General features: G+C 43.0%; 1 protein-coding gene across 1 annotated transcript in view; it reads right to left on the reverse strand.

The window, feature by feature from the left end:
- Positions 1–25,338, reverse strand: part of RETREG1 (reticulophagy regulator 1) — a 122,986-nt gene that overhangs the window by 60,443 nt on the left and 37,205 nt on the right. Inside the window, exon 3 of the mRNA XM_079916361.1 lies at positions 23,718–23,748. Coding sequence (XP_079772487.1) covers positions 23,718–23,748 — 31 coding nt within the window. The remainder of the gene's footprint in view (positions 1–23,717; positions 23,749–25,338) is intronic.

The following is a 25,338-nucleotide window of genomic DNA, read 5'->3' on the forward strand; positions in this document are numbered from 1 at the left end:
CTGCCCTCAAGGTTGCCCGCCCCGTCTTAGAACTGAAGAGGAATGAAAGCACTCTTCTTCAAAGGAAAACTGAGGATGGTTTGTAAGAATCAGTTACAGGCTCACTTTGTGTTCCAAAATTTTTCAGAGATGACTGAAATCATGTCTTCAGACATAAACTTTGAAATATCCCTCTAAGGAGCTCAAAAATCTGCTTCACTTCCCTGGGCAAAGCCCCAGCACTTCACTTCCACATGGCTAGGGACCTCCATAAAGGGGACACCGAGGCAGGGGAGGCCCTGACTTCATGGTCTGTTAGGAGGAGCCTGGAGGAAATAAACAAGTTATTTTGTCCTGCACTCATGTGCTCTGTCCCGACACCAGTGGAGAGAGTCCTCAAAATTCAGTGCCTAATCAGGTAATGGGCCATAAAGCACACCCCTGAATGTCGTCAGGGCCCAGGCATTTGCACCGGGAATCCAGAAATAAGCTGTCACCAAAAGGATGTGTGCCCGCTGGAAATAATTTCCAGAACATGTTTCGTAATCTAGAGCCGGGACTCAGCGAGCCAGACAGGAAAGGTCAAGACCAGCCCCTGGTCCTTCCCACCTGGCCTCATCTCCTGCCCGCAGGGGCCTCACAGCAACTGCCCCTGCTTGCTGCCTGTCCCTGAGCCCCCAGGTCCCTTCCCAACAACCACCAGCAGAGCCGACTGTCCTGGCACCGTGTCCTGCCACATCACTCCACTATCACTGAAGGCAGATCGCACCGCTACCTCGACTGGCCTTAAACATGTTTTGAGTAACTGTCAAAATTTAGTAAGTATTTTATTCACCATACATTTACATGTCAAGTAATTACCGGTACCAGATTCTCCACGTATCAAATATGCCTGAATTGAATGACATGTTTTACAATAACTTTTCCAAGTAACATTTACTCAGAGTAGAGAATGTGAATGACACTTTTAAAAGAATTCTGCCTAAGGAAAGTGCACATTCAAATAATTTTTTTTAACATAAAACTTACGAGTATCTTCTTTATACTCCTGATTGCTTTTTGGTTAGGACAAAGGATGTGGCTACTGATAAGGATACAGACAGTCAGTGAGTAGATTTATGAAAATCGGTTCTTTGGGAACTCTTTTTGATTGGGATCTATCGGACCAAAGTGAACCACTTTCTCAATGCAAACTGGATCCCCCAACTAAAAATGACCAACACAATAAGTGTTAGTTCCCAGGACACTGGCCTCTATCCTACTGATACCTTTGAAGCCCTTGTAAATTTCTTAAGTACAAATCAATTACCTCATTATGTTTGTTTATGAGCAGAGTTATTTGCGAAGTCAGTCAGGGATCAAACTTGAGAGGACAAAGTGTACCAGCCTGAGGAGGGGGGCAGTAGGATCTGATGAGGCTTGACGTGGGGACTCAGGATTAATGTATCTGTCACACAGAAGCCCCCATCTCTGCAGACACAGGCCAGGGCTAGAGAATGAGTTTGCTTCTACCACAAATTCAGTTATTACCGAAAGGATCTTAAACACTGAGAATCTGAAACTCTTTGATTCTGATCCCTTTAGGAAATTCACATACCTGTGAATGATTCATTCGGTCGCTGTAGGAAAATCAAATCTGGGAAAGATTTAGGCTGGTTAATGAATAACTTGGAACTAACTGATGATTATATAACAAGGGAAGGGAAGGAGAGGGATAGTGGGGGTCTGTGCCTGACAAGCACAGGTGCTGGGTACTCACATCCATCAGTTCACCCAGGCTCCAGAGAACCAGACAGAAATGACCTTTCTGAGCACAGAACTGGGGATGCAAAGTGACTGGGAAGACATTTTTCCTGGTTGGCTAATATGTCCAATGTGTGTTTTGGGGGGAACACGAAGAAGAGCAGTTGTGTAACAGGGATGATTTGGAACAACTAAAGGGGGAAAAAGCATCAATTCAGTCAAGTGACAAGTAAACAAGTACGTATTTACTATGTGGTATCACTGCACTTGAGAGATTCTAGGACGGACATCACCTTTGTCCCTGCCCTGTCCCAGAGCTTACATGTTTGAAGAGACAAGACGAATCACCACTCTCTTTCATATTTCATTAGCTAAAACAAACTGCCTCAATTTCACACTTGACTTTGCCCTTAGGAACACAGATATAAAGGAAGAGTATCCAAGTTTCACAATAAAAACTAACGTACATGCCTATGGTTTCTTGTTTCAAGAACTACCTAGGGAGGCAATGATGTGATTATTTTATTAAAACACAATCGGGGGCTTCCCTGGTGGCGCAGTGGTTGGGAATCCGCCTGCCAATGCAGGGGACACAGGTTCGAGCCCTGGTCCGGGAAGACACCACATGCCGCGGAGCAACTGGGCCCATGCACCACAGCTACTGAGCCTGCACTCTAGAGCCCGCGAGCCACGACTACTGAGCCTGCGCTCTAGAGCCCGCGAGCCACAACTATTGAAGCCCGCGTGCCTAGAGCCCGTGCTCCGCAACAAGAGAAGACACCGCAATAAGAAGCCTGCGTACTGCAACGAAGAGCAGCCCCCGCTTGCCGCAACTAGAGAAAGCCTGCGCAGAGCGACAAAAGACCCAACGTGGCCAAAATAAATAAATAAATAATTAAAAAAAAAAAACCCACACACAATCAGGGTGTGTGTGCAGGGGCCACTATATTCTAAAGCTGAGAGCTGAGAGCTGAGGGCAGAGAGGTATGGAGCTCTAAATCAACAACTTCATGGAGATATAATTTCAGAGAATAAACTGCATGCGTTTAAAGCATAAAACTGGGTAAGTTTTGACAGATGATTACACCAGTGGAACCACCACCAGAAGCAAGATAGAGAACATTTCCAACGCCCACCTACAAAGCGCCTACCCACCCTGCCCCAGGCAACCACTGCTCTGCTTTCTGTCACTACAGATTAGTAATGGTTCTAGGAAAACAGGAACTCCACCTGACTCCTGCCCCAAGGCTTTTTAGTTGGGGGTGGGGTGTTAAAGCACAAGTATATTTTATTTTGCTCAACTATATACAACAGTAGCAGGTGACAGGGCTTTAGAAAGACAAGATAGGCCGAGGGAGGGGGGTACGGTCTCAGAGTCAGTAGAACCTGTTGTCCTCCAAGCACCCAGCCCTCTTTGGTGGTTGTTTTTTTCACATCTTTATTGGAGTATAAATGCTTTACAATGTGGTGTTAGTTTCTGCTGTATGACAAAGTGAATCAGCTATACATATACATATGTTCCCATATCTCTTCCCTCTTTCCTCTCCCTCCACCCTCCCTATCCCACCCCTCTAGGTGCTCACAAAGCACCGAGCTGATCTCCCTGTGCTATGCAGCTGCTTCCCACTAGCTGTCTATTTTACATTTGGTAGTGTATATACATCCATGCCACTCTCTCACTTCTTCCCAGCTTCCCCTTCCCCCACTGTGTCCTCAAGTCCGTTCTCTACGTCTGAGTCTTTATTCCTGCCCTGCCACTAGGTTCATCAGTACCGCTTTTTAAAATTCCATATATATGCATTAGCATGTGGTATTTGTTTTTCTGACTTACTTCATTCTGCATGACAGATTCTAGGTCCATCCACCTCACTTCAAATAACTCAGTTTCATTCCTTTTTATGGCTGAGTAATATTCCAATGTATCTATGTGCCACATCTTCTTTATCCATTCATCTGTCGATGGACACTTAGGTTGCTTCCATGTCCTGGCTATTGTAAATAGAGCTGCAATGAACATTGTGGTACATGACTCTTTTTGAATTATGGTGTTCTCAGGGTATATGCCCAGTAGTAGGATTGCTGGGTCATGTGGTAGTTCTATTTTTAGTTTTTTAAGGAACCTCCATACTGTTCTCCATAGTGGCTGTATCAATTTACATTCCCACCAACAGTGCAAGAGGGTTCCCTTTTCTCCACCCCCTCTCTAGCATTTATTGTTTCCAGATTTTTTGATGATGGCCATTCTGACCGATGTGAGGTGATATCTCTTTGCAGTTTTGATCTGCATTTCTCTAATGATTAGTGATGTTGAGCATCTTTTCATGTGTTTGTTGGCCATCTCTATGCCTTCTTTGGAGAAATGTCTATTTAGGTCTTCTGCCCATTTTTGGATTGGGTTGTTGTTTTTATGATATTGAGCTGCATGAGCTGCTTGTATATTTTGGAGATTAATCCTTTGTCAGTTGCTTCGTTTGCAAATATTTTTACAGCATGCAGATGGGAAGGCGGAAAGCCATGGCCCAACAAACACAGCTCAGAATTCAGGTCTACCCTGTCTGTCTTTGCACGGTGCCTCCAGAAAGCAACTTCTTTCTTTTTAAAATGTGTAACACATTATTCTCAAAAGTCAAAGGACCTCTTAATCATTTTGGCTAAAAGAAATACACGCCACACACCACATGTGAAGGGACATCTCAGCCACGTGGAAGGGTGTCAGAACTAGCTCTGGAATCATCCGGTAAAAAGTTTCAGAAAATTCCTGCTGGCGTCTAAACAGAACAGCTCCTACTTCTATTTGTGTTCTCACTCATGTATTGGTATCGATTGCTGTATCTGCTCTGTCTTCTTTTAAACGGCTTTATGGATGTGTACTTGACATATAATAAGCTGTGCATATTTAAAGAACACTATTTGAGGGGCTTCCCTGGTGGCGCAGTGGTTAAGAGTCTACCTGCCGATGCAGGGGAACACGGGTTCAAGCCCTGGTCCGGGAGGATCCCACGTGCCACGGAGCAGCTGGGCCGTGCGCCACAACTCCTGAGCCTGCCCTCTGGAGCCCGCGAGCCACAACTACTGGGCCCGCATGCCACGACTGCTGAGGTCCGTGCGCCTGGAGCCCGTGCTCCACGATGGGAGAGGCACCGCGGTGAGAGGCCCGTGCACCACAGTGAGGAGTGGTCCCCGCTCGCCGCAACTGGAGGGGGCCCCCGCGCAGCAACAAAGACCCAACACAGCCAAAAATAAATAGATTAATTAATTAAAATAAATAAATAAAGCATACGGCCCTACTTTGGCCTTTCAAGATAAAAAATAAAGAGCAGTATTTGATAACGTGTGACACATGTACCTGCCTGTGAAACCATCACCAAAATCAGTATAAGAAACAATTCCACCGCCCTTCCCAAGTTTCCTGGTGCCCTCGTTACTCCCTCCCTCTCGCCCTTCCCTGTACCACCCACTCTGTTCCACGGCGAGGACTGATCTGCTTTCTGTAACTACAGATTCGTTTGCATTTTTTAAACTTTCCGCAAATGGAATCACCCAGCACGTACTCTGTTTCGTCTGGCTTCTTTCATTCAGCATAATTATTTTGAGATTCGTCCATGTTGCTCCATTAATTCGCTCCTTTTCATTGTAGAGCAGGGTTCATTGTATGGATACACACAATTTTCTCAGCCATCACCTGTCAATGGACAGTTTGGGGCTACAACAAATAACGCTGTTGTGAACATTCGTGTCCAAGGCTTTGTGCGGACACGTTTCATGTTTCTTGGGTAGGAGTGGAATGGCTGAATCACATGGTAGGTGTATGTTTATCTTTTTAAGAACTGCCCAGCTGTTTCAGCGAACAGTTGTATATAGTCTGACACTCATTCAGACTATATGAACGGGAGAACATGAGAACTGCAACTGCTCCACGTGCTTGCAAGACTGGGTATGTTCAGTCTTTTAAAATTTTGACCGTTCAGGGAATTCCCTGGGGGGCCAGTCGTTTGGACTCCAAGCTCTCACTGCCGACGGCCTGGGTTCAATCCCTGGTCGGGGAACTAAGATCTCACGAGCTGTGTGGTGCAACCAAAAATAAAATAAAGTAAAATACAATTGTGGACATTCAGATAGGTGCGAGGGTATCGCACTGCGGTTTCAAGAGCAGTTCTAGCGACTGGTGACAGCAAGCACCTTCTCCTGTGTTTATCGTTGTTGAAGAATCTGTTCAAATCATTTGAGCTTTTTTTCAGTGGGTTGTTTATTAAGTTTTAATTCTTCATAGACTCTGGATACAAATATTTTGTCAGATATACGATTTACAGAACACTGTCGATCTGTGCCTCGATTTTTTCATTCCCTTAATAGTGCCAGTTAGAGAACAAAAGTTCTTTTAATCTCGATGAAGTCCAATTTATCATTTTTCTCTTTTATGGATCATGTCTACAGTATTATATCCGAAAACTCCTTCCTTAACCCGGGGTTATGAAGACTTCCTATGTTTTCTTCTGGAAGTTTTACAGACTTAGGTTTATATTTAGGCCTATGTTTTAATGGCCTCTTAAAGTTAATTTCTGTGTGTGGTACAAGGTATGGATCAAAGTTTATGTTTTTGCCTACAGACATTCAACTTTTCCAGCACTATTTGTTAAAAAGCCATCCTTTCTCCACTGAACTGCCTCTGAACCTTTGCTGAAAATGAGTTGTTACGTATGTGTGAGTCTATTTCTGGACTCTCTACTCTGCTTTGATTAGCATAGCTTTAAAATAAGCCTGTTCACTTTGTTTAGCCAGTAAGGAAACTGAGACCCAAGAGTTGACCTTATTTGCTTAAAGTGTCTTCCATTGGTGACACATTAACTCCTAAGATTTAATTCTTTTACATATAAAGAGAAATTCTATGCCAAAAAAAAATTAGTTGATATGAAAGAAATCAACATATTTTTACTAAAATACAGTCTCATTTTTGTGATGAAAACAAGGCTTAAAACTATGGAAAATAAATTTTTAGCAAGAGCAAAGAAATAGATTTCAGTCAAAAGAAGCATAACTCTCCAAACTTCAGAGACCTCTTCCCACTCCACTGCCCGGTCAGGGCTCCTTTCCACCCAGCTCAGGCCCCCGCCATGGCATCTCCAACCCTTGCGCACTGATGACACCAACGTTCTATTTGCTTCTTCACTGTTGGCATGTGATGAAAACATTTAAAATGCTCAACTCTACCCTTATTTGCCAATATACTGTTTAAGAAGCTACGTTCTGGAAGAGGAAATATAAGCAGTTTGGTAAGGGACGCAGTAGAACGTCGAGATAAACCCAGTGCTTTGGAGGGGAGGACGATGTGAGTGGAAATCTTCCCTCCATCACTGTGGTCAGGCTAGTTAACCAAGCTGTGGTGTCCTTGTCTCGGAGCTAATACTTCCTGCCTCGTGAACGGTCATGAAGGTAAATCAGGTAATGCTGAAAGCACTTAGCACAGCGCCTGGCAAATACAAGGCACTAATACACAAGAGTTCTCCACAGTTTACCATCATAATCACTGGGGCCTTCCCCTTCCTCCACTGCCCTGTGCTGTACTCCAAGCTTCCCACCAGCTCCCTCTGATTCCTGGGGCACCTTCTAGCTACTTCTGTTCTGGTCACTTTCCAACCCCTGGTTCCTTACATTTCTTGGTTTCAGCCTCCATGGGATATTGAGTCCAAATAAATAATCCCTCCTTCGTGAACGCTGGATGAAGGGGTTTCTGTTTGTTGTTAGCACAGAAGCTTCCTTGGAAAGACAGGTAAATTAGCATCTCCAGACTCATGGTTCTTGCTGTCCACCGCGCTGCTCTGGGTCATTTAGGGTCACCGTTACCCCGGGGGAGCCCAGGAGGAGTGCTGGGCCAGAGGCACTGCTGCATTATAACAAAATGCATCATACAGGCAGTGAGCTAAAAACCTTTATCCCTCAATGAGAGCATCTAAACAAGCCTGGTCTTCACAGGTCATAAAAGGCAAAGCTGTGGGAGTCAAATGACTGAAATCCCAAGAGGAAAAAAAAAAAAAACGTTAAAAAATTTCCTTTGAGGGCTTCCCTGGTGGCGCAGTGGTTGGCAGTCCGCCTGCTGATGCAGGGGACACGGGTTCGTGCCCCAGTCCGGGAGGGTCCCGCATGCCGCGGAGCGGCTGGGCCCGTGGGCCATGGCCGCTGAGCCTGTACGTCCGGAGCCTGTGCTCCGCAACGGGAGAGGCCACAGCAGTGAGAGGCCCGCGTACAGTAAAAAAAAAAAAAAAATTTCCTTTGATACCTCTGTTTTTCCATGGCAGAAATCTTGAAATTTCATACTCTTTTTTTTGTTTTTGGAAATTTCATATTCTTGATAAAGAAACATTCAACATTTGGAAAGATGCATTGGTAGAAGCAACATGTTACTTCAAAGATGCTTTTATAGTTTAAATGATATATAATTATAACAGGTGATTGGAAAACAGGAATAAAATAGGGTGCTGATTCAGTATATATAAAAATTAATACCATATTAATCAATGTGTACGAAATAAATTTGGTGGCCTTCTTCAAGTATCCCTCCCTTTCCTTCTTCTTACTTTGTCTTAAAATTACTGTTTCAGTGAGCAAAACAGAATCAATCTAAATGTAACCACAGACCTCCTCCCCTCCAGGCACAACGTGCCAATGAAAACTTTTCCTGATGACGTAATACAGCCACTTTTCCATCCTGGTGCCGCTGGCTTTCTCCCTTTACGTAGAGCAAATGGCAATAGACTCTTTTTAGAATTATTCAAAAAGTGAACTGACACAGCTTCCACCGTGCCTGACAAGGCACAACTCTCTCATTGTCTGCACCACCTCTCTGATGTCTGAGAACTTTCCCCCTTGTTCCAGCATCAAGGAAAATACAATAAAATCTTGACAGAATAGGAGGTTCTATGCCGCACATCCGGCAGAACGCCTTATACACAGCAGGCATCTACTAAGTGCTGGGAGAATGGAGCCTTGGATTCAAGCTCAAGACACCGACAGGGCAAGTGGCCCCAGGGTTTCAGCAGGAACCCAGAATAGCAGCCCTATGGAGACCTAGAGGGTGACCATGGACCCTGTCACCTCCCCTTCTCCATTCACAACCCAGAAGATTGACATTTGTAAAGTGTTTCATCCTGTTACAGATACCACAAGGAGTTCAAGTGAAGAATGTCAGAGTCAGGCCCGAGATGAAAGAGATTGTATGGAGGGAAAGCATAGAGGGTTAATGACCTCCTCAACAAATAACAGGAAAACTGGGTTTCCTCAGAATAAAAGAACCATTTTCAATGCATTCCACACTCACTTTCCACCATCCCCTCGCAGAGCCTGGCTCTCTATTAACTTTCTTTGAATAATAACCGTGATTGTGTTACCAACAATGGGAACTTAATTTTTGATCCCAAAACAATAACTCTTGCTTCGGCAGTGTTAATTTTGGCTGCAGAAATAGACGGATGATTTTGCCTAAGGATATCTCTGGTTCTTCCAAGTTCCCCTTTCAATGTGTACAATGAAACCCTTCCATAAAAAATAAAGGTATATAACACATTCCGGTCTGTTAACAGCAGGTTTGCCAGCGCCCTTGAGCTCTGACTGTATGAATACATACAAATACGGCATCATCATGTCAAGTTTTCCAACAATTTCATATCCTGAGATTATTACTGGTCAAAACTGTTCTGGTTTTCAAAGACAGAAGAATAAGAAGGTAGAAAGTAAATGCTGAAAAGCTTTCTCTAGGATTTTAGCTAGCTAAAATTGATTGAGTAAATTATCAATCTCATATTCTAACCAGCAGGAGAAAATTCATTTATGGTAAGCCTTGTATTCTTCTTTCACTGTTGGAGGACTTTCCAACAGGACTTTCCAACAGAACAAGGAACAGAGACAAACTTATAAGTCGATCTCGAACATTCTATGTGCCCTACACAAAGAGCATAAACAAATTCCTCCAACCAGGGTCACGTCTCCCCTTCTATTAGGGAAGCAGAAGAGGTCCAACTTAATTGCCTATGTATTCACGGAACACCTCCATTTGGGCAAGAGTGTGCAGAAGGGGCAGTCTTTCCTAGGCCAGTTTACTGAGGATTTCGACTGGGACCGTCCTGTTGTGACCCCAAGTCAATTTCAGATCCATTTCTCAATTTAAAAATACAAATTTCTTTTTCATTTAAAAATCCTCTCAATTACTGAGGTTTCACTACATATTCCAAGCATGGTGCAGCCATTAAAAGCCCTTTAAAGGAAGATGATTTCATTCCAACTTAGCCCCAGGGGAAAGAGAAAGTATTTAGAAGTGTGATTTATTCAAAATAGACATCCATGTCTGACGTGGGGATGTTTATCTTGATAAGCTTTGGAGCTCAGTGAGTTTTCTTTCCAGAGCAGATGACTCCTGAGTCATGATTGAAAATATCACTCATTTTAATAAAGATTAACAACTGACCCCTCCCCCTGAAGAAAACCCCAAACACCAAGGAAAAGATATGTTGAAATGTGTTTTCAGTGGAAGTAAAAATCCTATTCAAAATCTAAAACTTGCACTTTAGGAGAAACGAATACTGAAAGCACTTCCTGTGCTTTAAATGATGTTGGAGGGCTCTGAAAGTTGAGTTTAAAAATACTTTCTAAGAATACAAGCCAAATGACTGCAGGATTATAAATTCTCTCTCCCAGTTGTTCAGGTATTAAAAACAGGCACAAGCAAGAATAGCCTTCAAAAAAACTGAAACGGCACATGAGTAATGCAATCTACCCCAGTAAGGATACGACACAATGGCCTTTTCCCTCCTTTTACGATGTACCTCTAAATCATAAGGTACCCTCCCATTCCCCTCCTTCCTGTACGGTCCCTTCTCTTTCAAAAAAAAATTTTAAAGGACACATGACTAAAATGACAAGTGAAGGGCACATTCTTGGATTCCTCCTCCAGAAGCAGTGCTCTCGCTGCCGGAGGCAGGGAGGCTGCCTAGAATCCAGCTTCCCCAGCAGGCATTCCAGCATTTGCTGAGTTATATTACACCATCTGCAGTTCTCCAGAGGAAATTGAGGGATGAAAAGCAAAGCGAATCACCTGCCCAGGTCCACCTCTCCCCTGGACATCACCCTGCCCCCTAGTGACTCTCCCTGCAAGTTCTACCCAGCGACCGGGCAGCATGGACCAGAGCAGTCCCGCCCTGCCGCGTCCCCATCTTCTCCCACACAGTCACACCCTTCTATCTCGAAAACAAAACCACACAGGAGAAGACCAAGCTGTTCACTGCTCACAACAGCCAAAAAAGCGGAAACAATCTAAATGTCCGTCAAGTAAAATGCTGTACGTCCAAATAACGGAATATTATTCAGCCACGAAAAGGAGTGAGGAACTGATACTTGCTACAACATGGATGAACCTTGAAGACATCGTGCTAAGTGAAAGAAGCCAGGAACAATAAGGCCGCATATTGTATGATTCCATTTATAAGAAATATTCAGAATAGGGAAAGCCCACAGAGACAGGCAGCAGATTAGTGGCTGCCAGGAGCTAGGGGGAGGGGAGCATGGGAAGTGATTATGGAGATTGTAATTATGGGGTTTCCTTTTGAGGGTGACGAAACTGTTCTAGAACTAGACAGTGGTGATGGCTGCATGACATTGGGAATGTACTAAATGTCACTCATGGTAAATTTTACACAATAAAAAAATGTAAACAACGAAAACAAAAGACACGCTGCTGCTTTTCCTGGCCACTGTTTAATCTCTCTGCGTTCATTCACCGCTAATATTTTCTAATACATGGTTCACACGACCTGCCTCCATTTTCTCAGCCCTCATCTCATCCTTAAGCCCCTGAATTCGTATTTTTACCCCCAAAGACTTCCTCTTCCTCTGCACATAAACAAAAGCATGGACAACTATTTACAGAGGTCTCTACAAATGTTTTAATACAATTTGCTCTTGGAAACTGTTAATAGCCTCCTCCTTGAAATAATATTTGCCCCTGGCTTCCACGTACGGCGTCTTCAGGACTCTTTTGGACCATCTTGACCTCGTGTTTCCTTTTCAAGCTGTCTAATGTGCCAGTGGGAATATTCCCCCAGGCCACCCTGGGCTCCCTGTCCTTTCCTGGTGCTTCATCACCTCGCCTGGCATCACTCTAACCCTCGTTTCAGGACGCAGTTCTCCCACATACTGGGGTCCAACTGCCTTTCCTCAGTGGGTGGACATGTGAGTTGGTAAACCCACACTCGACATTTTCAAACCAAGCCGGTTCTTTCATATCATAAGGAACACTATGGGAGTTTCCTATTGCTGCTACACGAATTATCAAATTAGTGGCTTAAAACCGCACAGATTTATCACTTTACGGTTCTGGTGATGAGAATCTAAAACGGGTCCGCCGGGCTGCATGCTTTCTAGAAGCTCTGGGGGAAGATCTGTTTCCTTGGTTTTTCCACCTTCTAGAGGCTGCCTGTCCCTGGCTCATGGGGCCACACTCCACCTTCAAAGCTATCCGCATCCTCTCTCCTCTCTGCCTGCCTGCCTGCCTCCCTCCCACAAAGACCCTTATAATTACACTGGCCCATCTGGATAATCCAGGATCAACTCCCACCGTAAAGATCCTCAGCTTAGTCACATCTGCAAAGTTCCTTTTGCCATGTTAGGAATATAATCACAGGTGCTGGGCGTCAGGAGGCAGACATCTTTAGGTGGGTGGTAGGGGGATTATTTGGTCTAGGACATACTTTGGTAGCCCTTTCTTTCCTACACGTTTCTAACAAGCAGGGACCTTTGCCCTCAATATTTCACAGGTCAGTTGCTGGCCTGGGGTGAACAACTCACAAGAAGTTCTCTCTCCATGAAACCGCAAATTAAGCCATTTTCTGGGATTCCTGATTCAAGGTTATTTAGAGCTCTGTGGGAGGGAAAAATCCATGGGTTTCCATTCATTTCCAAGAGAGGGAAAAGTACTAAGTCAGGGGCCAGCAAGGGAAGGAGACTTTGGAGAGCACGTAATAAAGAACATTCAGAAGATTTCTTGAGACACTGGATAGAAATACGCAGTAAACAGGGTGATACGCTCAAAATACTACTGAGTTCTTGGAGGCCTCGGACATCAGCCTGTTTCTAAACTGAGAAGCAGAGTCATCTGTCATCGTTTTGGGCCATTTGTATGTGAATTTCCTCCCCACCCAGTCTGTCTTATGCTCCTTTGATGCAGCCTATCACTACTCTTCATCCTTGTTCATTTTTTCACCCCGCCTACGTTAAAACGTGTGTGTAACCTGGCACAGACCTGTACAGACAGAGATGTAACCTGTAATTGGGTCTTCTTATTGTAACTGAAGCGACACTGATGTTTCTGTCCTGCTGAAACGTGCAAGTACTAAACTCACTGGTGCCACGCAGCTAGGCTTCAACAGCAGGCGTGTTATCCTCAGCCTCTCCAACAGGCGGATGGCCAGCTCTCCCACACCCTCTAGTGGCGGCCAGCCCTAGAACACTGCCAAGCGTGCAAGGACATCGTTCCAGCTGTCAGAGCCCAAGTGTCGATGCAGTCTTTACACAGGCTTTCAAATATACAGCATTCTGGCTTAGAAAACCATTCACTTTATGGGTTAGGCATTTGCCTTTTCCCTTTTTGTGATTGTTGTAAACTCAGAAACTCACAGAAGCAGTGGACAGTCTGGTAAAAAATGTCCCTAAGTCCAATGCAAAGACAGCATATAAATCAATTGTGGTATAGTCACATGATGGAATACTATACAGCAACAAAAAAGAAGGAACTGCAGCTATACACAGCAACGTGGATTTATCTTTTTGTAAAAGTTTAATGGTAAGATATTAGTTCCAGAAGACTACATAAATATGGAACCATTTTTAATAGACCTCAAAAGTGAAATTTTTATTTGGGAATACATGTATATGTAATTTAAATATATATGTATACATACACATATTTATATACATATATACATACACATATTTATATACATATATACACATATACACATATTTATACACATATATTTATATATTTATATAAATACATATATTTATATGTGTATACAAACACACACACATATTTTTTTTAAAGCAAAGGAACAAAGAACACAAATATCAGGACTGTGCTTGCTTTTAGCCTGGGAAGGCAGCAGGAGGAGGTAAGGGAGATGCAGGACCGTCAACCCTGTTTGGGAGAAGGTTCATGATTATCTGTTTTATTATAATGACTACAACTTCTGTGTATGTTACATATATTCTTCAATATATAAAATACGATCATTAGAAGATAATTGAGGAACACGTGTAGGTAGGTAGGTTGGATAGACTGACAGCTGACCGATGGACAACTGACAACTGATAGACAAGACTGGCTGGCTGACCTACAGAACCCAGGGATGGGGTGTTCACAAGAGAACACACTGTCATCCCAGGTTCATTCTTGTTTGAATTGCCCAAAGACTATAGTTTGGAGTATAAGGATAGAGACATAAATCTCACTCTGGAGGATACAACGAGTTTCCAAATTTTACTTAGATAAGCTTTCTGGGGGTGTCTAAATCATGAGGATATGCACGCAGGCCCTTCACCTGTACCTGTCACTGAGCCTCAGAAAGGAAGGGTTTAGGAACTTTTATCCCACCCCTCGAACACCACCTAACCTTGGAAATTCATCACTTTAATGTATTACTCAATAATACATTAGTCCTTTTTCTTTGCCCCAATCCTATGAAGCTCAGTATCAAGTGACACTTGGGCTGGTCAGGGCCCCCTTGTAATGCCTCTGACGCATTCCTGAGGCTCCCGCCCCTCCTCTGAGCCCTGCTGCTTCTCTGCACTTCGACCCTGACCTGTTTCCAAGGCCCGGGCCGTGCCATCTGCGTAACCAGAGCCCCATTTCCGGTCAGCAGCTCAGGAGCCGGAGCCCTTACGTGAACTGAATACCTGAAGCGGTGTGTCATCTCCCATGTCCAGAGTCCCAGGCCTCACCCTGACTGCTGGGATGCTCTCTCCTTTCACTGAGTATCTTTCGTCTCTCCTCATGTTAAAGGCTATGCATGTCCATTATAGAAGTAAAATGTATTAACAAAGATAAACAAAATCAAGAAAACAAAAACCACCTGTCTTCCCTTCGCAAGAGCTACCAGACATGTTCAACACATAACTGTAAGGTACTGTGCATTATACCTCCCTGCAATGCTTTAAATCTACAATTTTTTTACAAATGATACAGTTTCATATCTCATATCCCATTTTCATACTTTCACAATACGATCTTAATTAGCTACATAATACTCCATTTATTCTAGTTACTACAGTTGCATTAAAAAAAAACTTACTAGTATAAAACAAAAATCACTGTGCCCCAGGGCCTTTGCACTTGCTGTTCCCTCTGACTAGAAACTCTTCAACCAGACATGATTCACAACTTCACCTCCTTCAAGTCTTAGCTCAAAACTCTTCTTCAGTGAGGGCTTTCCTGAGCACTTTAATACAACTTGACCCTCACCTCCCACCCTCACACTCCCTGATCCCCTCTCCTGCTTCAGTTTCCCTTAAACGTCGTTCACCATCTAACATTATATATTGTAGTAACTTATTTTCTGGCTCACTCACTACAATGTGACCTCCAGGAGGACAGAGCTGTTGCTTTTTGTTTAATTCTACTAATGCCTAGAAGTACTGGCCATAAAGGCACGCAATAAATATTTCTTGAAACGATGAATGAACAAAATCAGATATAATTTTACAAAAAGACTGGAAAAAATAAAATCGAAAGTGAGTTTAATTTCTGGGTGATGGGTTTATAAGGCTTGAGTGTTCTTTTTTATAATAAGTTCCCTATATTTTCAGTTTTCTAAATTAGCATGTATTACTTTTAGAATCAAGAAAAAAGTTATGTTTTAAATGCTATTAGGCAAATATGACTATAAATATTGTTTAGGAACAATAGAGAGAGACAAAGAGAAAGAGAAAGAGACAGAAAGACAGACGGACAGAGGACAAAAAGTTTCAAATACCTGTGAAGTCTTAATTTATGTTCAAATTATCACAGCATAGGCCAGGGAAAGTTAAGAGAAATATTAACTACTAACCATTCTTCCTTCTTGGTAACTTAAGTTTATTGAAGCAAGAATGCTACTAGGTAACAATTAGTCTAGCTTAATTACTTGATATATTTATAAGTGAACTACATTCTCAAATCCTTAATAATGCAGGATCCAGTACCCAATCAAACCTAATAAGCAAGGAGCCTAAGAGAATCTGAAAACACAGATTAAATGATCAAAGCTGGAATTTTTGTTTCTTATGAAGTGGCTGTAGACAGCCATGGTGAAGCCATAGAAAACAGTGACGTACACACATCTTTAATTAAGAAAAGATGAAACAGAGCTAAAATAATGGGGGAGAAAAGCTGACTGGACTCGTTATTGAATCAGATTATGGAATTACATTAACTTTAAGAAATGTCCCAAATTATCAAAGCCGAAAATTATAAACTATAATAAAATATAATATTGAGTGCATTTTACTTAGGAGCCCTGAGTATTAAGTCAGGGGCTGCTGCTCCCAGACTCACTGAGAGCCTGACTCTGGTTTCCTGCCCACGTCTTGACTTGGTAAATCTGCCTGAATATAAGGAGAACACATTACTCATGAAATGAATGTACAGCCAGGAACAGGTCTAACAATTTGTCTCCCTTGTCAATGAAGCCAGTGGGCTATGAAATGTACTTCCTGTTTCATCTTCTTTCTTTATTTTCTTGAGGTATAGTCGATGTACAATATTATATAAGTTACGGGGGTACAACATAGTGATTCACAGTGTTTTAAAGTTATACTCCACTTATAGTTATTAGAAAATATTGGCTATATTCCCTGCGTTGTACAATATATCCTTGTAGCTTATTTATTTTATACACAATAATTTGTACTTCCTGTTTCATTTTATTTTTAATGCCTAAGAAATAGATCAGTTGCTGTTGTGAAGATGCCCGTCGGTTTCAGGGAGGGCTTTTAGCTTGAGGGGCTCCTGAGAGGAAACAACAGCCCTTAAAGTTCTAGCATGAGGCATTTTTAGGAAGTCAACACTTTTTATGTAGAGACCCCACTGATGGTGAAGAGATAAGAAGCAGAATTGTCCCCTTCGGCCTCAAACAGCTTTCAAAACGGCTTGTAGTCCTTTGTTCCGCACTTGTCTTCAACTGGTCTGATTGTCAAAGTACAACTTTTAAAAATGAACACAACAGATTGGAATCTGGGTGAAGAATTCTAAGCCACATCGCAGCCGCGCTGCCTAAGAGCTCACCATCTCTCAGTTGCTGAATGGGTCCGTTCTTTCCGGAGAGAGAGGAATAAAAGGGCTTCAGCTCTCCATTGTGCGATATATGACTACAGAATTGTGCTCAATTATTATTTTTGAAAAAAGGAATAAAAGGCCTATTCGGATTTTTATGTTGGCAGGGTAGAGACTTTCAAAGTGGTGCTTTGCCCCCAGGCTGGCCCAGGCATCTCCAGCCAAAGACTCCCCAAGCCCAGATATGCTTGTGTTAAAATCCAGCATCTTCTGAATTTAAGGGAATTTTTTTTTTCCGAGGAAAAGAATTTTTCATTTAATCCAATCAAATGTATCCTTCATAGCAAGACTTTCTTTTAAAAGTCACGGAGATGTGGCTCCCTAACCGCAGTTCTGGCTGAAGTTAAAAAATAAAGCTTGCAAATGGTATGCCTTCTTAGAAAGGTTCCAAAATACAAGTTACAAGGTGACTTTAGACACTTTAGAAAAGACTAAAACTGTAGAATCTAGTAGTTTCGATGCGTGAGTCGGATTTACTGCTGTGCCTAATAGCAAAGAAAGAAAGAAAACTTTTTAAGCTGCCATGTGACTACTTAATGCTTTTGACTTGGTGATTCATCCTGTCTGTGGAATTCTGATGAGTGATGACGATTCATAAATACAGAATACGCAGTGGTCACACTAAATCCTATTCCTCAGAGGAGACAAGTTAGCAAACGCTAGATGACTTCTCACTTTTACCGGAAGCATGGTGCTGCGCTCAAGGATTTAATTAATTAGACGGCTCTTACCTACATGCTCCGATTGGTTCTGGGCCTAGGAGCTGGGGCAAGCTGGGGGCTGGGCTTTACAACCAACAATTCCTGGCTCCTTTTCTCCAGAAAAAAATAGAAACGGTTAGAACACTTTGGCAATTATCTGGAAGCTGACAAGACAAAAGGGCATTTCATCTCACCAAGTAGGGCCACAGAACTGCTTCTCTTAAGAGCAGGTGAGAGAGAGAGCGAGAGAGCTCAGAGGAGTCGTCCCAGGATTGGACCAAGCTGCAGGCAAAAAGCCCATAACTCCTGCTGACTCCTGCTGGCTCTAGAAAGACTGCGTCTGTTAATTCTCTGCTGTGCCCACCCCAAGAGTCAGCTCAAGGTAAGGCAGAGTAGATCTGATGCGCCTGTTACATTCTCGGAAAGCCACTCCCCACTTCCTGTGAAAGACACCGTCTGAGGCATCGGGATTCTGGCGATGTCTGTTATTAAATCCCAGAGTTCTCAGCCATAATTTCCAAAACCTGTAGTGTTGATGAAAGAAGTGTATTTTCTGTAAATTGACACTGAACAGTAAAACAGAATTTACGACGAGAAGAGCTCCTTCATCTGGACTATAATGTACAAAACTATTAAAGAATTAGGGAAAGAAATTTTGAATGATCGATATATACGTTAAGTAAAAGTACTTTCTTCTAATTTATACTTCCTTAGAAAAACCAGGCCAAACTGAAACCAATTTTTTGTTTTTAAATGTAATGGGCACAATTTCTCCTTTGTTAACAGAGGCTATTATTCAGTCAGCGGCCACAGTCACACGAGAATTAAGAGCCATGATACCCCGGGTCAGGTTTCATCCCAAGACTAGGAAGGAGCCATAGAAGATGTTAATTTGGTTCAGTTGACAGACTGCTCCGTATAAATCCTGTTCATATTGCAGAGTTGGGGCTTACCGTTTAGTAAAGAGAAAGGTCAAGCAGCGGCCCTTCTTAGGACTCACACACTGAGAATCACATTTGCACAAGATGAACTTTCCACATACAAAAACTGATATGTGAATGGCATCTGATTAAAAATGATCCAATTTTTATTGTTGAAGACATCAGAAATTTGATGCTGGCTTTACTGTTATTTACTAGTTCGGTATAACACGTTATACTTGTGAATACCCTTCTTGTACACAGACATCACCATCTTCCTGCTAAATTTTGGAGGAAATGCTTTAAGCTTAGCTGACAAAAGCAACTTTTCCCAGAGTCTGTGAAATAAGCCATTAGGATTATAGGGAGGAAAAAATTACTTTCCTTTCCAGTGTTTACTGAGATATAATTGACACATAGCCTTGTGTAAGTTTAAGGTGTGCAGTATGATGATCTGATAGACGTGCATATTGTGAAATGATTACCACACTGGATAGTTTACACATCCTTCACCTCACATCACTACCGTTTTGTCATTGTGGTGGTGAGAACATTTCGGATCTCCTGTCTTAGCAACTTTAAAGTACACAATATGGTATTGTTAGCTAGAGTCACTATGCTGCACTTTAGTTTCCCAGAACCCATCCATCTTATAACTGGAGGTTGGTGCCCTTTGACCAACACCTCCTCACTTGCACCCCCAGCCCTGGCAACTACCAATCTGCTGTTTCTTTATGAGCAACTTTTTTAGATTCCACATAAAAGGGAGATCACACAGTATTTGTCTTTCTCTGTCTGACTTATTTCACTTAACATACGCCTTCCAGGTTCATCCATGTTGTAGAATTTCCTTCTTTTTTGAATGGCTGAGTAACATTCCATTGTGTATATATACCAATATTCTTTACCAATTCATCCACTGGCGGACGCTGAGTTGTTTCCGTGTCTTGGCTATTGTGAACAGTGCTGCAGTGAATATGGGGGAGGTGTGTGCAGACATCTCTTCAGGACAGTGATTTCATTCCCTTTGGATCTAGACCCAGGAGTGGAATTCCTGGACCATCTGAATGTTTTATTTTTAGTTTTTTGAGCAACCTCTATACTGTTTTCCATAGCGGCTGCACCAATTTACATTCCTGCCAACAGTTCCCAGAGTTCCCTTTTCAAGGAGCTCCTCTTTCACGGAAAAGGTCTACAATGGCATAATGAAGGCAGAGTGGTCCATGATTTCATCCACCTTTCGAACAGTGAATTTCATGGCCCTTAAACAAGCCCTACAGAGAAAAGGCCTGGTTCATTCTGAGCCTGAGCGCAAACCACTAGCGCAATGCTGGGAAGAGGAACAATTAAGCCTGGCTGACAGACCTGCACCCCCAGCTGTGCAGGCTGTGATGGGGGGTGGGGAGGAGGAAGAGGGGGAGAAATGCTCATCTCTTTTTTTCCTTTTTTAGATTTTTAAAAATAGATTTTATTATTTTAAAGCAGTTTTAGGTTCCCAGCAAAATCAAACAGAGGGCACAGAGATTTCTCATATACCCTCTGCCCCCATACACACACAGCCTCCTCCCTAATCCGTGTTCCCCCCCAGAGCGCTGCATTTGTTACAACTGATGAACCTACACTGACACGTCATAATCACCCCAAATCCAGAGTTTACATTAGGGGTCACACTTGGCATTGTACATTCTATGGGTCTGGACAAAAGTGTAATGACCTGTATCTACGATTATAGTAACATACAGACTATTTTCACTGCTCGAAAAATCCTCTGTTCTCTGCCTATTCGTGCCTCCCATCCTCGAGAGCCCCTGGCAACCACTGATCTTGTTACAGTTTCCATAATTTTGCCTTTTCAGAATGTCTTATAGTTAGAATCATATCGTATGCAGCCTTTTCAGACTGGCTTCTTTTGCTTAGTAATATGATTAAGGTTTCTCCGTGTCTTTTCATGGCTTGATAGCTCATTTCTTTTTCATGCTGATTAATATCCTATTGTCTGGATGTACCACAGTTTAGTTATCCATTCACTGACTGAAGGACATCTTGGTGGCTTCCAAGTTTCGGCATTATGAATACAGCTGCTATAAACATCTGTGTGTTGTTTTTTTGTGTAGACCCAAGTTTTCATTCCTTTGAGTCAATACCAAAGAGTATGACTGCCAGACTGTATGATAAGAATATATTTGGTTTTGTAAGAAACCACCAAACTGTCTTCTAAAGTGGCTGTACCATTTTGCATTCCCACCAGTAATTAAGGAGAATTTCCGTATATTAGAAAAGAAGAAGCATCTAGTTTCCTAAGGTGGAAAGTGTTTGCACTGATGTTAATTCTTTTGCTGTACGCCTAGGGTTTACCCACTTGGCAAGGTACTGTAGTTGAGTTCATATTTTATCATTTTTAGGATTTAGAAATGTTGATTTCTAACTACCGCCAAATGAGGGCGAGATTTCTGAGCTCAGCACCTGAGACCTTGTAAGTGGAAAGATCCTAATCCCACCTGCCTCACATGAGCAAAACAGCACCTCCTTCTGCCTGCAAAGACCCTCCTATCCAGCACCGTATTTTATTCTTCAAATAAGGCGGTTTTGAATTTTTCAATGTTAAAAACACGGCACTAGCAAGTACCAGATGCCAAGAGTCACTGTAAATAACAAACCAAATCATCGTCAAAGAAATCAGAGGAAAACATATTTTAATTTCACATCTCCAGCGTGAACAACAGAAATCAGAATGAAATTACACAATGGAAAGTGCAGCGAAAAAAATTGGGGAAGCATCCTTTCTAGTGTGAATTAAATCACTTTGAAAGAGGCACTGGCCAAACAACAAGGTAAATGGATAACAGTATGAAAGGAACACTAATCCCCTCAAATCACATCATAGACTTTTTAGGGCTGGAAGAGATATTCAAGATGATTCTCTCTCACCTCTTCATTCAGCAGATAAGAAAACTGAGGCCAAGAGATAAGTGAACTTGGCAAGATCACTAGCTGCAGGGTTGGGACCAGGATGGAAAACTAGCTGCATCTGAATATCCATCTGGGTGATCCTGAAGTAAATGAGACCCTCCCTAAGAAAAGGCTATTTCCATGATCATGGCTTCTCTGGGGGCACGTAGGCAGCTCCCCAAACGAGTGGAATATTATAAATCTTAAAAAAGCCGCATTGTAAGGAGCTACTCACTCCCTGACCAAACCCAACACTGGCAAAGTGAGAGCCTTGGTCCTGCTGTGCTCACTAATAGCTAATATTTTTTCCAGATCCTTATCAAACATCCCAATAATTTCTATGTTAAGAGGAAGTGCACAGTGGGAATTCTCCCAGGCAACTTATGACTACTTCAGAAGGGCTGTGGACAGCGAGGGCTTCAGCAAAGCCCTTGGCAGGTCAAACTGAGTATCAGTAAATCTGAATGAGTATTGCTTCGAAGAGCTTTTGAAATTTCTTTGAAATTACACTAACTCACTTGGTCAGATCTTCTTCCTCCAACCAGAATTAGGGAGCATGCTCAATTTCTTCACCTGACAAATGGGGAAACACCTGCAGAGAAAGCTTAAGTCACTTATCCAAGGAGGCCCAGTGTGTCTGCAGGGGCAGGACGGAAGCCAGGAGCTGGCCTGCCAGGCCAGGGGTGGGTCTGTGCCTAGAGGATCAGGTTTCCCTTCTTATAGCCAATATCTCCCTCTGCTGAGTCTTTGGCAAGTTTACATTCTGCCCATGAAAATCGGGGCTCCAAAATGAAGGAACAAGCACGCAGAAGTAGACTGCTCATAAAATTAGCCTTTACACCTGAAGTAAGCATTATTTTCATGAGCACAGCCTCTAAGAGCACATTATAGGGGCTTCCCTGGTGGCGCAGTAGTAAAGAATCCGCCTACCAATGCAGGGGACACGGGTTCGAGCCCTGGTCCGGGAAGATCCCACAGGCCGCGGAGCAACTAAGCCCGTGCACCACAACTACTGAGCCCGTGTGCCACAACTGCTGAAGCCCACGTGCCTAGAGCCCGTGCTCTGCAACGAGAAGCCACCACAATGAGAAGCCTGCGCACCGGAACGAAGAGTAGCCCCCGCTCGCCGCAACTAGAGAAAGACCACGCACGGCAGCGAAGACCCAACGCAGCCAAAAATAAATAAACAAAATAAATAAATGTATTTAAAAAAAAGAGTACATTATATACCAGGTTATGGTTTTTTTCATGGATTTTTAAAGACATTACTTTGTTTCCTTTGTGAGCCTTCACCGCATGTTGCCCACTTTGATGTTAGTCGAGCGCCGAACCATCCCTCTTTCAGTCATACAAGGGTATTCTTAAGGCAGAATTTAAACAAATAAATAACTACAAAATTTCACTTTACTGGAATACTGACCCTTACATTTTCTTCACTTTTCCACTTCTCATATGCACAGCTGGTGATGTGAATTCTGATCCTCTCGTCACCTGCCCCACCTCTTTTCTCTTCCAGGTGAGAAGAGAGCCTTTACTTCAGGATGGGGGATGGCAAATGAAAAGGGGACTCATTTGCCTGTGGCCGCACAAGGAGCCCAGAGCCCTGCGGACGTTTGCTGCACCCTCCCACCTACAAGCCTCTCACCCCTACTCTTCGTCTCCTCACCCCAGGGTTCTCGGAGCCCGGCCTTCGGGAATGTTCCTGCAGAGTTCCGGGACTTGGGGCTGCCCTTCTCTTCCCCCACTACAGCATGCTGCTCAGGCTCCAAAATGAGGTCTGAGAGGAAATCCCCAAGGAAAACACCCCCATCTTCCCCCGCCCCCATCCTCACACATTACGACTCTTACGCATGCACACGGCCCAATATTACAGCAAGACATGAACCATTTCCTAGAACGAGTCCTGATTTTATCCTCGCCCTCACTTCGACTGTATTTTTCTTTATGTTCCCACTCTTGCAGATTACTATGATCAATCCTGTCACTAAACTATGGTTTCAGAGATGCATCTTGGCGGCCTGGTCACCTCTCCCACCTGCCCTCCGTTAGCCATAACATGAAAAGGATGTTCCCTACCTTTCACTGAAGCTTCTCCACAACTGTGCACCTGCAATAGGAGAAGTAAATGTGAAATGTTAATGGAGGTATTTTCCTCTTGAGGCATTTCTCAACTTAGAAATATTCTGAGCTGTTTAAAATGGACCGCTTGGATCTTAAAAAACTCTAGAAACGATCAGTTCATACAGCGTATACTTCTGCTACCATAACTCATTCAGGCAAGTTGTCCACAAATATCCATTGAGATTCTACTATATGCAAAACACTTGGATAGGAAGCATGGAAGACGGAGCACCATATAACACATGGTCCTGCCTCAGGGACTGTACCGTCCAATGGGGCAGACCGAACCCGCACTCAAGCAAATCTGAACCGACGTAGGTGGTGTAGGAACTCTACAAGAAACATAAGCCGTGGGAGTTCAGGGAGGAGAGAAAATGTGGCTGGTCAAGAAAGCGGCAATAACAGAGGTGGTATTTGAGGGGAACTCTGAAATGGTACTGACAAAGGAGAACTGAAACAACTGCTATTTGAGAAAGGAGATTTTTATCTATTCATTCTTTAGGTGTTTTGAGCTTATATCTATGCTCAAAGGAAATCAACGTTTATATATACACACACACATACACCTAGATCCCATCTGCTTTCTTAATTCTCCAATGACTTTCTTCCCTGGACTCTGCCTTGACACTATACTCCCCGCTACCAGCTTTAATGAAGTTCAAGAAAAGAAACGGCCAAGAGGTGGTTTCTGCTTTTTCCATCGAACAGATGCCAAAGATGTTGTCCCTTTTGTTCTTCAGCGTCCCCTAGTAAAGATGCGTGTGATAAATTCTTCTTAAAATTCAGCCACAGGAAAAAGTTTCTCCAAACTGCTTGCATCCTTTTATCAGATTATTAGAACTGTGCAAGTGACCTGCTTTTGCTTTCTGCCTAGATGAACAGACAGAGAAGATGCAGTGTACACATATATTACAATGAAATACTATTCGGCCATAAAAAAAGAATGAAATCTTGTCATCTGTGGCAACATGGGTGGACCTGAGGGTATTAGGCTAAGTGAAATAAGTCAGACAGAGAAAAACAAATACTGTATGATTTCACTTATATGTGGAATCTAAAAAAGCAAGTGAAGGAACAAAACAGAAACAGACTCATAGATACAGAGAACAAACTGATAGTTGCCAGAGGGGAGGGGGTGGGGAGATAGACAAAAACAGGTGAAGGGGATTAAGAGGTACGAACTCCCAGCTATCAAATAAATACGTCATGAGGATGTAATGCATACATACAGAATCTAATTAATAATATTGTAACAACTTTATATGGTGACAGATGGTAACTGGTCTTTCTGCAGTGATCACTTCACAATGTATAAAATACTGAGTCACTATGTGGTACACCTGAAATCTGAATAATATTGTGTTAATTATAACAAAAGCATTGGAAACATGAGTACAGTTGCTGGCTAAGGGGGCGAGGACGTTAGAACGGTGAGGACAGCAGCGCCTCAAGAGCTGAATGTAGACCAGGGCGGGGCAGCACAGGGCTGAGGACGGTGCAGTGTAAGAGGCTGAGCAGGGGCGCGCTTGAACTGGGGTCACAGAGCTGGTGCAATGGGAGTGAGGGGCCGGGGTGG

Source organism: Stenella coeruleoalba (assembly GCF_951394435.1).
Source record: "Stenella coeruleoalba genome assembly, chromosome: 3".
NCBI lineage: Eukaryota > Metazoa > Chordata > Mammalia > Artiodactyla > Delphinidae > Stenella > Stenella coeruleoalba.